The following is a 13674-nucleotide window of genomic DNA, read 5'->3' as shown; positions in this document are numbered from 1 at the left end:
AAGCTCTTGTGTCACCCCTTCATCCTCATAGACTGTAAGCTCTTGTGTCCCCCCTCATCCTCATAGACTGTAAGCTCTTGTGTCACCCCCTCATCCTCATAGACTGTAAGCTCTTGTGTCACCCCCTCATCCTCATAGACTGTAAGCTCTTGTGTCCCCCCTCATCCTCATAGACTGTAAGCTCTTGTGTCACCCCATCATCCTCATAGACTGTAAGCTCTTGTGTCACCCTCTCATCCTCATAGACTGTAAGCTCTTGTGTCCCCCCTCATCCTCATAGACTGTAAGCTCTTGTGTCACCCCATCATCCTCATAGACTGTAAGCTCTTGGGAGAAGATACCTCTCTCCTATTGCTCTATATGAATGTTTGTACTAATATTATAGTTGTATTTGTCCCCTATGATATGTAATGTGCTGCGGAATATGCTGGCGCTATATAAATACAGATTATTATTATTAGCAGTAGTATGGAGTAGCCTCTGCAGGTTATGTTGCAGGATTATTAAATACACTTATGTGACTGTACCACAGGTGGGTCTAAGGGGACTTCACACTGAGAGAATTGCATTATAAGGGCCAGTTCACAACTGCGTTCAGACTTCCGTTTAGTAGTTTCCGTTTTTTGGAAATTACGGATGGCGGCACCAATGCGCTGCTGACATTTAAAGGAATGTCTACCATGAGGATATTACCATCAAAAGTAGATCTGTTAGTAGATTTCTCCTCCTGCCTCTGCCCTAACTGCAAAGACTACTGGGGCGTGTACTAGCCTCAGCTCCCAGTGCCCGCCCAGGATAGTACACGCCCCAGTAGCCTCTGCAGTTAATTTACATATTACAAAAATAATTTTTTTTTAGCAAATTAGATTAGATTCCAGGATTATTAAATTACAGATTAGGGTAGAGGAAAAAAGGAGGGCAAGGGGTTAATATTGCGGATTGTTCGGTTACGAACAACTGACCACAAGTCCATTGTTTGTGACTGAAGACCTACACATGGATGGGGGAGGTTAGCCTTAGCGTCAGTTCTTATTTCTCTGCTTTAACCACTAGAGGTCGCATTAAAATCAGAGCATCCGCAGTATAAAAAAAACCGGAAAACTGACAAAGTGATACAAATCAAGACCGTCCGTCAACAATAATAATCTTTATTTATACAGCTCCATCAAATTCTGTGAACAATGTTAAAAATACAATGGAAAACAGAGGAAAAGGACTGCAGCCTCCGTCATGTTATCTGTCCAAAAATAATAATAATAATTATTTATTTATATAGCGCACACAGATTACGCAGCGCTGCACAGAGCATGACAAATCAGTCCCAGTCCCCATGGGGCTCACAATCTAATCAGTATGCTTTTGGAGTGTGGGAGGAAACCGGAGTACCCAGAGGAAATCCACGCAAACACAGAGAGAACATACAAACTCTTTGCAGGTGTTGACCTGGGTGGGATTCGAACCCAGGACCCCAGCGCTGCAAGGCAGAAGTGCTGACAGAGAGCAGGATATCCATCTTTTTAAACTGATCCATTATTTTGATCCTTCGCTATTGATGCAGCCGTGTAGACATCCGTTTAAATTACAATCTGTTATTTCCAAAACCGAAAACTGTGTTTGTGTGGGTTTCCTCTGGGTCCTCCGGTTTCCTCCCACACTAAACATACTGGTAGGTTGATTAGATTGTGAGCCCCATTGGGCACAGGGACTGATTTGGCAAGTTCTGTGCAGCGCTGCGTAATCTGTGTGCGCTATATAAATAAAGGAATTATTATTATAATTATTAAATATAAAGAGGGAGTCTGAACCCCGGATGTGAACTGGCACTTAAGTTTTTTCCATACTGGATTTGCACATTGATTTGCTGTGTGTGAAAACCCATGGCAGTCACCAGCAGATGCATTTATATATTATTTTTAGGTGACTATTATACATTATTGTACACTGTTATAATTTGCAGCCGATTTAGCATCCACGCGACTCCGCAGCGTGTGAACTCTTCCTTACTACCCTGGCAGCGGCACAGCGCCCGCCATACGTGTCTTCCCCATACACTTCCAACAGCAGGAGGCGCTATAACATCACTCTCCGCCGTCACCGTGCAGATTTCCATAGATCACGATTAGTACACTAAGCGCTCTGCCCACACCTGTCATGGCCGCCTGTGACTCAACCGCTCTCCAGCCACGCCCTTCATAGGCGGAACCAGTCGCTAGCGCGGGACGTTAATCTGAGCGGCAGACATGAATAGCTGATCGCGGATGTAGGAGATGATATAGAGCAGTGTATGTAATAGCACAGAGGAGGCAGCATGAAGGTGCATATAAAGGCCTGGAATGGCGTCGCCTCATGGATGTGGGTGGCAAATGACGAGAACTGCGGCATCTGTCGGATGGCATTTAATGGCTGCTGTCCCGACTGTAAGTATGTGCCCCCCCATTCACTTAAGCCATTATTATAGTACAGATACCCTGATATACATGTACATATGTGTCATGTGCCAACCTGTGCACCATACAGGACAAGAGACTCCGGCAGCATGTTATAGAGCAGGAGGAGCTGAGCAGATTTTACATAGTGTCCTATCTGCAGGCTCCATGTTATAGAGCAGGAGGAGCTGAGCAGATTGTACATAGTGTCCTATCTGCAGGCTCCATGTTATAGAGCAGGAGGAGCTGAGCAGATTGTACATAGTGTCCTATCTGCAGGCAGCATGTTATAGAGCAGGAGGAGCTGAGCAGAGTGTACATAGTGTCCTATCTGCAGGCAGCATGTTATAGAGCAGGAGGAGCTGAGCAGAGTGTACATAGTGTCCTATCTGCAGGCAGCATGTTATAGAGCAGGAGGAGCTGAGCAGATTGTACATAGTGTCCTATCTGCAGGCTCCATGTTATAGAGCAGGAGGAGCTGAGCACATTGTATATAGTGTCCTATCTATAGACAGCATGTTATAGAGCAGGCGAAGTTGAGCAGGTTATACACAGTGTTCTATCTACAGGCAGCATGTTTTAGAACACTGTGTACAATCTGCTCAGTCCTGCTTTATAACATGCTGTCAGCAGATAAGATACTATGTATAATCTGCATGACTCTGTTTCCTGTGCTGTACTTCTTTGTCCTGATGCTGGTTTTATGTGCCTGTGTCAGGATGAGTACAGAACCTCTGACTGCTTCCTTGGTCCTCTCTGTCTGTGGGCACTGTTCTGTTCTGGGTCCTGACGCTGGCTCATGTAACCAGCATCAGGACCCAGTAATGTTGAGGACTTCCTAGGTGTGCTCACCACTACCCAGCAGCGGGGCAGGTTAGAAAGTCATGTGACCATGTCTGCCCATTACAGTGAATGGAGTTTAGGTCGGGCAGGCCTTGGCAGCTCTCCAGTAACATGGGCCACTTTAGGGGACTTGTCTGCCAGTTAGTAATCAGCCATTTATCCCCCTGCTCTCTGTGTTCTCCCCCTGCAGGTAAGGTTCCTGGAGACGACTGCCCCTTGGTGTGGGGGCACTGCTCTCACTGCTTCCACATGCATTGCATCCTGAAGTGGCTGAACTCCCAGCAGGTGCAGCAGCATTGCCCCATGTGCCGGCAGGAATGGAAATTCAAGGAGTAAATCACACTGTGATGGCAGCGCTGTACCTGGCAGCTGTGGAGTCACAAGTGTCTGGGGTATGCTGGTAATGCTAGCGCCTGCGGGCAGAGCGTGTCATACGTTTCGGTAACTGCCAGCGTGTAAAGTGATAGAACGGGAAATAAACCGTATGATGTACAAAGGGAGAATAAAGAATCCTTCCTGCCTGACGTGTCCCCCGTAGGACTGTAACATCCGCCTCCTCCATCCACTGCAGGTGCCCCCCCCCCATACTGTGCTGCCATTTATCATTCTGCATATAAATTGTATCATATTTTGCTATTAAATTACCGTTCTGTTTGTGACAATTGAGATTTGTAATTTCCAGTTGTAAATTGAATAAAACTTGTTGATGCGAAACTCCAGGGAATCTTAAATGTACCGGAGAAGTGAAATTGTATTTTATGGAGATTGATCCTGGTGGGGGAGGGGGATAATTTCGCTTTTATTCTCAGCGTTCATTAGGAAGAGGTCAAATCCCTTCATCACATTTCTTAATTTTATTTTGCATTTGCGTTCACACCCCTGTTATTATCTTCCATCACTGAAACAATAAAAACAGAAGACGTATGAAAGATAAGGCTCTCATCCTTCAGATCACATCAGACTTGTGGTTCTGTGGGCTACAGAACCGCAGATACTGGGAGTTGTGTGAGGTGGGAACTGGATCTTTATTCGCAGCTCACATTCCCAACTAGGGTATGTATTTAAAGGGGTTATCCGGGTGTTAAAAATTACTGAGGGCTGGGGTAGGCTATTTAAACATGATAAACGTGTACTTACCTCGTCCGGCGCTGCTGATGTCCCGCGCCACGGTCCGTCTCCTCTGTGCGCCAGTTAGATCACAAGGGCGCACATGGAAGCTCCCATCCAACACCAGCTCCGAGCGCTTACAATGCTAAGAGATAGGGACGGATGGGAGGAGCCGGCCACATCATGGACCGGAAGCTCCCTGTGCGCGGCTTCTGTGCCCCTGTAAACAAACAGGGGCACGGATCAAACAGACCGCGGCGCGGGACATCGGCGGCGCCGGAGGAGGTATGTACATGTTTATTATTTTTAAATAACCCGTCCCAGCCTGTCCCTAAAGTAATTTTTAACACCCGGATAACCCCTTTAACCTCCTGTTTGCCTGGTTCTGTAGATCACAGGACCACAGTCCTGATGTGATCTTAAAGGTAAGAGCTCATAATTTAAAGGGGTTGTCCGAGTTTTAAAAAAAAAATATATATATGTGGCCGGGAGCAGGCTGCCTAAAACAATAAAGCTGTACTTACCTTCCGGTGCCCTCTGGTATCCAGCCCTGCTGTCGCTCCGGTCCGGGCGCCATGTAAACAAACATGGCCGCCGGAGCAGTGCTGCATTCAGCTTCCGGCCGGCCGTGGCCGGGTACACCTATCCGTCCCTATTCACAGCATTGTGTATGGGGGCCGGAAGGTTGTCGTGTCCGGCCGGAAGCTCAATGCGACGCTGCTCCGGCGGCCATGTTTGTTTACATGGCGCCCGGACCGGAGCAACAGCAGCGCTGGATACGGGAATGCACCAGAAGGTAAGTACAGCTTTATTGTTTTAGGCAGCCCGCTCCCGGCCACATATATTTTTTTTTTTTTCAAAACTCGAACAACCCCTTTAAGGGCCAAGCTTTTTGCGGACGACTTGTTACTGTTTTTGCCAGACTCGTTCAAAGATTTCTCCAAAGTATTCCAGCATCTGAATCACTTTGGATCCGTCTCGAGCTTTAAAGTTAATGTCAGTAAGTGCGAGCTGACTTGTCCCTGTTAGGTGCGAAGATCAATTGGTGGCCTGGGAACGTGCCTGTCAAAATTGGTCCTCCAGAAGGCTGCGCATAACCCTTCACAAACTTCAACTACCTAAGGAGCAGACTGCCTGATATTAGGAAGTAGGGCCTGGCGTGCCTGCTATGTCATGCTCTAGATTGGATTTGGCACAAATTATAAAAGTCAGTGGTCTGTGAGAGGTGGAGAGGCGGCTATACAAGGTTTTTGCATGAGGCCATTTAACGTTCCCTCACATCCTAATGCTCTCCTTATGGTTTTACACTCTCACCAGTCCCTAAAGTCCACTGCCTTGGACTCATCTCTGACTCTGCCTTATTGTTTAAGCCTCACATCCAGACCCTTGCTACAATCTGCCACCTCCATCTCAAGAACATCTCTCCCATCCGACCCTTCCGCAATCCATAGTCTACAAGATTACAAGATTACCCTCATTATCTCCCGCATGGACTACTGCAACATTCTTCTCTGTGGTCTCCCAACTAACTGCCTAATGCCCCTCCATTCCATCCTTAACTCTGCCGCCCGGGTAATCCGTCTGTCTCCTCGTCTCTCCTCTGCCAGTCTCTCCACTGGTTTCCCAATGTACAAAAAATTCTTTGCATCACTAACCATGACATACAAAGCCGTCCACAACTCCATCGCCTTGTGTCACCATCCCCCCCATATAGATTGTGAGCCCTCACAGCCAGGGTCCTCCTCCCACTTGTTCCATAACTTTATAGCCCGCGGAAGGAGGATGTCTTACAGGAGATGCATACACCTGGTAGATTGTTGTAACAGAAAATGATAGGTGGGGAGGTTTTATCTCAGAATTCTATTCTGCCAGTGTTATCAAGGATATAGTCCTTCCCTTTACCTCTACAACCGTACCTTCCCAACCTTAAAGGGGTTGTCTGAGATAAAGAATAATTAGTATGGTGGCTCATTGGTATGCACTACAGCTTTGCAGCACTGGGGTCCTGGGTTCAAGTCCCAGGTCAACATCTGCAAAGAGTTTGTATGTTCTCTCCGTGTTTGCATGGGTTTCCTCCAGGTCCTCCGGTTTCCTCCCACACTCCAAAAACATACTGGGAGGTTGATTAGATTGTGAGCGCCATTGGGGACAGGGACTGATTGACAAGCTCTGTGCAGCGCTGCGTAATCTGTGTACACTATATAAATAAAGGAATTATTATTATAGTAGGAATGTATTCAGTCCTTGAAATAAGGATTGTGTGTCGGACATATTATGGGAACTCCAGTAATAGTATGTTGCTAGACACAGTCATTAGCGTGTAATCGAGAAGGGTCTGACTGCAGGGACCCCAAAGGATCACATGAATAGGAAAGGGGGCTGAAGGCTTATGCGTAGAAAGCTGTGCTGTAGTACAAGTGCCTGGTGATGCAGATACTTAGTGCGGGGGCAGCCGGCGCGGTGCTGTCCCTGTGAGTCCTGATCAGAGGGTGGACGATGCTGCCTGACTCACTGTGATAGTGACACTACATGACTAAGATAATATCTCCCAACTCTCCTCCGTGGCTTGATGAGTGTCTGGCTTGACGTTAAACATCTTATAGGATGAGGGGAGAGCTGATCAATCCTAGAAAATCCTTATAGGATGACTAATAATGGATCCCTAGAGGACAGGGAGCTGCTTTCCAGAATGTAACCTGTTGAAGAATATTTCTTCATATAAATGTGTCACTAAAATCCACCACTAGCGCAGTGGCACTGATTACTACCTACTGTAGTAAATGGTAGTGGCGCATCCGCACCTGTAGTAGATGAGTTTTTTGCCTCCTATGACCTTGCTGAGGTCATAGGACATTTTGACATCTGCAACCTGGGTAGTGGTGGAAGACCTCCATACATTTGTCAGATAACACGGACACAGCTCCATAAAATGTAATAGTAATAATTGCTATCTCGCCTTCAAACTGAAAAAAAATCTTGACCCCATTACATGTTGATCTGTGGATGCTACATAAGGCTGGTCATACTTTGGTTTACAGCTGCTCCTGGAGCCCGTAAACATGTCCAGTTCAGCTAAGTATGCTTAGGAGGGTCATAAGTCACCTCTAGGCACCTCTGGCAGCAAAAGTTAGGGCATGATAGAATAGAACTGCCCAGGTCTCAGGGGTGTAACTACAAAGATAGCAGGCATAGTAGCTGCTTCGGGGCCCACAGAGTCACAGCCTCGGCCACCTGGCCTGACATATTAAAGAATATTTATTTACATATTATGCTACACACTATACACCATAAGGGCATAGTCTGTGCCAGGCCACCGACTGTAATCGGTTTATAGTACTAGTCCCATATCTCCCAACTTTTGGTCTAGAGAAAGAGAGACCAACCCCTTCTCCCACCCCCAAACTTAGTACAATCGACCTTAATGGCCCGCACATAGTGGCCTCCTGTCCTCTTCCATCTCCCCTCATATAGTGGCCTCCTGTCCTCCTCTATCTCCTCTAATATAGTATCCTCCTGTCCCCCTCCATCTCCCCTCATATAGTGGCCTCCTGTCCTCCTCCATCTGCCCTCATATAGTGGCCTCCTGTCCTCCTCCATCTCCCCTCATATAGTGTCCTCCTGTCCTCCTCTATCTCCTCTAATATAGTATCCTCCTGTCCCCCTCCATCTCCCCTCATATAGTGACCTTCTGTCCTCCTCCATCTCCCCTCATATAGTGACCTTCTGTCCTCCTCCATCTCCCCTCATATAGTGACCTTCTGTCCCCCTCCATCTCCCCTCATATAGTGACCTTCTGTCCTCCTCCATCTCCCCCCATATAGTGTCCTCCTGTCCTCCTCCATCTCCCCCCATATAGTGGCCTCCTGTCCTCCTCCATCTCCCCCCATATAGTGGCCTTCTGTCCCCCTCCATCTGCCCTCATATAGTGGCCTCCTGTCCTCCTCCATCTCCCCTCATATAGTGACCTTCTGTCCCCCTCCATCTCCCCTCATATAGTAGCCCCCTGTCCTCCTCCATCTCCCCCCATATAGTGGCCTTCTGTCCTCCTCCATCTGCCCTCATATAGTAGCCTCCTGTCCTCCTCCATCTGCCCTCATATAGTAGCCTCCTGTCCTCCTCCATCTGCCCTCATATATTGTCCTCCTCCATCTCCCCTCATATAGTGGCCTCCTGTCCTCCTCCATCTCCCCTCATATAGTGGCCTCCTGTCCTCTTCCATATCCCCTCATATAGTGGCCTCCTGTCCTCTTCCATCTCCCCTCATATAGTGGCCTCCTGTCCTCCTCCATCTCCCCTCATATAGTAGCCACCTGTCCTCCTCCATCTCCCCTCATATAGTGGCCTCCTGTCCTCCTCCATCTCCCCTCATATAGTGCCCTCCCGTCCTCCTCCATCTCCCCTCATATAGTGGCCTCCTGTCCTCCTCCATCTCCCCTCATATAGTGGCCTCCTGTCCTCTTCCATATCCCCTCATATAGTGGCCTCCTGTCCTCTTCCATATCCCCTCATATAGTGGCCTCCTGTCCTCCTCCATCTCCCCTCATATAGTGGCATCCTGTCTTCCTCCATCTCCCCTCATATAGTGGCCTCCTCCATCCTCCTGTCCTCCTCCATCTCCCCTCATATAGTGGCATCCTGTCCTCCTCCATCTCCCCTCATATAGTGGCCTCCTCCATCCTCCTGTCCTCCTCCATCTCCCCTCATATAGTGGCCTCCTGTCCTCCTCCATCTCCCCTCATATAGTGGCCTCCTGTCCTCCTCCATCTCCCCTCATATAGTGGCCTCCTGTCCTCCTCGATCTCCCCTCATATAGTGGCCTCCTGTCCTCCTCCATCTGCCCTCATATAGTATCCTCCTGTCCTCCTCCATCTCCCCTCATATAGCGGCCTACTGTCCTCCTCCATCTGCCCTCATATAGTGGCCTCCTGTCCTCCTCCATCTCCCCTCACATAGTGGCCTCCTGTCCTCCTCCATCTGCCCATATATAATGGCCTCCTGTCCTCCTCCATCTGCCCATATATAGTGGCCTCCTGTCCTCCTCCATCTCCTCTCTAATTGTAGCCCCATGTTCTCCCCTGTTCCTGGGTATTAAACAAAAAAAAACCTTGCTACTTTCCTTTCCTTTTTTCCCCACAGTCCTGCCTCCTCCTCTCCCCAGGGCTCAGAGATGACAGAGGAGGGTGCAGGGCCAGCAGAAGCTATGTGTATATAAGATGTGTATGTACTGTATGTATGTGAAGTGTATATATGAGTATATAAATATTTGTCAGCCCCCAAAATTATAATCTCTGTTTATATAGCGCCTTCATATTCCATATCGCTTTACAAATCATAGGGGACATATACAAGGGGTATTAAAGGGGTATTCCCACCAAGACCGGATTATAGGCAGGGATTATATTCCCACCATTTTGTCCCCCAGGGGGCCCCCACCAGTTTGCCTTCCCCTTCTCCCCGCAGCTCCCCTCCTGAGCCCCTACCTCCCTGAGCTGGAAACCTCCAATAACGCTAACAAACACTGCTGCACTGTACACTAGAAATGCGGTCCGTCATATTCATGAGGGGGCGGTCCGAGGCGCTGCCTCTTCCCCGGACCTTCCCACTCAATCCATAGGCCAGCAGTGACAGCGCCTAATGCCGGTTTTGAGGGTGACAGGTCCTCTTTAACTTTGCACTATAGCCCCACCCCCTGTACGGTAGCCCCGCCCTCTGCACTGTAGCCCCGCCCATTGCACTGTAGCCCCGCCCCCTGCAGTCCAGGATGGAATTCAAACACTCACTGACATCCTGCCATCAAACATCACATGGTGAAGAAAGAGAAGCAGCAAACTACAAGCAGATAAGTGATCCGGGGAAAGGGGGATGTAGGCACATATCTGTGAGAACAGAGATGTAGCAGGGCTGACAGTGTAAAAGTCTGTCAGCCTCAGTCAAGAAATACCTCTGTGTAATAGGCATCATGCATCACTGATCTGTCACATCTTTCTCATTGTGTTAGTACAATGTCAGAAGTCAGATGATTTATAAGGGAACATAACACTAATAATGAAATAAATAAAAATGCTGCTGCTTGAACCAATCATCAGCCGCATCTTATATACAAGAGTCCAAGGTGAATGTGACTGCAGAGAAGCCTGGAGCTTGGGATCTGGTGTTTCCAGATAACAGACGGGAGGATGGGTTAGTAAAGAGAGAGTTGAAATTTTATAGGCTGCCTAAAGATGGATTTTTAGTGCACGTTTGAAACTTTGGAGGTTAGGTATTAGTCCGGGGAAGGGCATTCCAGAAAATTGGTGCAGCCCTTGAGAAGTTCAATAAATTCATAAGATGGTGATGGCTGCCTGTATCGAGGATCAGACACAAACCTGGTTTGCAGGAAACATAGCGACTTGTATGATTATTAGGATTCCTGGAAGTATAAACCTCCTGATGGAACCATAAAGAGCCGTAAAGAGATACGGCTTCCAAGCAGCACAAATAATGGAGGCAAATTATCCCGCTAACTGCTTGTAAGTAACATCTGTGTTCCCTCTGCCACTTGGGGAAGGAGGGAGATAGTGGTGCCAGCTGTACGGTCCTGCAGAGCGCTGCCTAAATATTTAATACAGGGAGGCTACAAACATGTCAGGTTGAGAGCGATTCCCTAATATTCGTAGATGCGGATGTGGGGGGGAAGGTGTGAATGTAACATCTTGCTGCTCCGTACTGATGATGCCGCAGCACTCCGCTATCTGTGATGTGCCCTTAGACAGTGAATGGAATAGCAGTACGCATGCCTGACCATCTGCTCCATGAATTACGAGAAGTAAGACCCCTGTTTTTGGGAGGTGGCAGTACAACTACCGGGGAGGGGATTACAAAATGTGGATCACATTAAGACTACTCTGCGTGCTGTTCTGTGACTGCAAACAATGGAGCTGTGGTCAATTTTTTTAGTCCGTATGTCATCGGTGTGTAATCAGTTTCCAAGGAAAGTGTCCGAAAAACAGTCCAGGTGTTATCCGGAAGAATGGAAAATGATGTCGCTGGATTATCCCAAGTTCTTGAAGGATCATTTGATTGTTTTATGTGAAAATATGGACGACCCCTGTGTGTTATCTGTGTGGCATCCGTAGTTTTTGCATTCCCGATTCCCGTCCCGGACCGCATGGATAGGAATAGAATCTGCTCTGAGATTTTTTACAGCCGCCACACATATCAAGGAAAAAAAAAACCTTCATCTGCATGGGTCTATTGAAATGAATGAGTTAGTGTGACATCAGTTACAAAATAATGATTGCAGTCTATGAGGATGAGGGGGTGACACAAGAGCTTACAGTCTATGAGGATGAGGGGATGACACAAGAGCTTACAGTCTATGAGGATGAGGGGTGACACAAGAGCTTACAGTCTATGAGGATGAGGGGGTGACACAAGAGCTTACAGTCTATGAGGATGAGGGGGGACACAAGAGCTTACAGTCTATGAGGATGAGGAGGTGACACAAGAGCTTACAGTCTATGAGGATGAGGGGGTGACACAAGAGCTTACAGTCTATGAGGATGAGGAGGTGACTCAATAGCTTACAGTCTATGAGGATGAGGGGGGACACAAGAGCTTACAGTCTATGAGGATGAGGGGGTGACACAAGAGCTTACAGTCTATGAGGATGAGGGGGTGACACAAGAGCTTACAGTCTATGAGGATGAGGGGATGACACAAGAGCTTACAGTCTATGAGGATGAGGGGGTGATACAAGAGCTTACAGTCTATGAGGATGAGGGGGTGACACAAGAGCTTACAGTCTATGAGGATGAGGGGATGACACAAGAGCTTACAGTCTATGAGGATGAGGGGGTGATACAAGAGCTTACAGTCTATGAGGATGAGGGGGTGACACAAGAGCTTACAGTCTATGAGGATGAGGGGTGACACAAGAGCTTACAGTCTATGAGGAGGTGACGCAAGAGCTTACAGTCTATGAGGAGGTGACGCAAGAGCTTACAATCTATGAGGATGAGAGGGTGACACAAGAGCTTACAGTCTATGAGGATGAGGGGGTGACACAAGAACTTACGGTCTATGAGGATGAGGGGGTGACACAAGAGCTTACAGTCTATGAGGATGAGGGGGTGACACAAGAGCTTACAGTCTATGAGGATGAGGGGGTGACACAAGAGCTTACAGTCTATGAGGATGAGGGGATGACACAAGAGCTTACAGTCTATGAGGATGAGGGGGTGACACAAGAGCTTACAGTCTATGAGGATGAGGGGGTGACACAAGAGCTTACAGTCTAAGAGGATGAGGGGTGACACAAGAGCTTACAGTCTATGAGGATGAGGGGGTGACACAAGAGCTTACAGTCCATGAGGATGAGGGGTGACACAAGAGCTTACAGTCTATGAGGATGAGGGGTGACACAAGAGCTTACAGTCTATGAGGATGAGGGGTGACACAAGAGCTTACAGTCTATGAGGAGGTGACGCAAGAGCTTACAGTCTATGAGGAGGTGACGCAAGAGCTTACAATCTATGAGGATGAGAGGGTGACACAAGAGCTTACAGTCTATGAGGATGAGGGGGTGACACAAGAACTTACGGTCTATGAGGATGAGGGGGTGACACAAGAGCTTACAGTCTATGAGGATGAGGGGGTGACACAAGAGCTTACAGTCTATGAGGATGAGGGGGTGACACAAGAGCTTACAGTCTATGAGGATGAGGGGATGACACAAGAGCTTACAGTCTATGAGGATGAGGGGGTGACACAAGAGCTTACAGTCTATGAGGATGAGGGGGTGACACAAGAGCTTACAGTCTAAGAGGATGAGGGGTGACACAAGAGCTTACAGTCTATGAGGATGAGGGGGTGACACAAGAGCTTACAGTCCATGAGGATGAGGGGTGACACAAGAGCTTACAGTCTATGAGGATGAGGGGTGACACAAGAGCTTACAGTCTATGAGGATGAGGGGTGACACAAGAGCTTACAGTCTATGAGGAGGTGACGCAAGAGCTTACAGTCTATGAGGATGAGGGGGTGACACAAGAGCTTACAGTCTATGAGGATGAGGGGATGACACAAGAGCTTACAGTCTATGAGGATGAGGGGGTGACACAAGAGCTTACAGTCTATGAGGATGAGGAGGTGACTCAATAGCTTACAGTCTATGAGGATGAGGGGGGACACAAGAGCTTACAGTCTATGAGGATGAGGGGGTGACACAAGAGCTTACAGTCTATGAGGATGAGGGGGTGACACAAGAGCTTACAGTCTATGAGGATGAGGGGATGACACAAGAGCTTACAGTCTATGA

At 48.0% G+C, this 13674-nt stretch overlaps 1 protein-coding gene across 1 annotated transcript; it reads left to right on the top strand.

Moving 5' to 3' along the window:
- The first annotated feature begins 2190 nt into the window (after nt 1-2190).
- On the top strand, nt 2191-3983 carry ANAPC11 (anaphase promoting complex subunit 11). Its single transcript, XM_072112242.1, has 2 exons — nt 2191-2417; nt 3460-3983. Exons 1-2 carry the CDS (start codon nt 2309-2311, stop codon nt 3603-3605), a joined length of 255 nt encoding a protein of 84 aa, XP_071968343.1. The 5' UTR covers nt 2191-2308; the 3' UTR covers nt 3606-3983.
- The last annotated feature ends 9691 nt before the right edge of the window (nt 3984-13674 follow it).

The sequence above is a fragment of the Engystomops pustulosus genome, chromosome 6 (genome assembly GCF_040894005.1).
Source record: "Engystomops pustulosus chromosome 6, aEngPut4.maternal, whole genome shotgun sequence".
Taxonomy (NCBI): Eukaryota; Metazoa; Chordata; class Amphibia; order Anura; family Leptodactylidae; genus Engystomops; species Engystomops pustulosus.
Note: the sequence above shows the minus strand (reverse complement) of the source record. Positions and strands in the feature narration are given on the sequence as shown.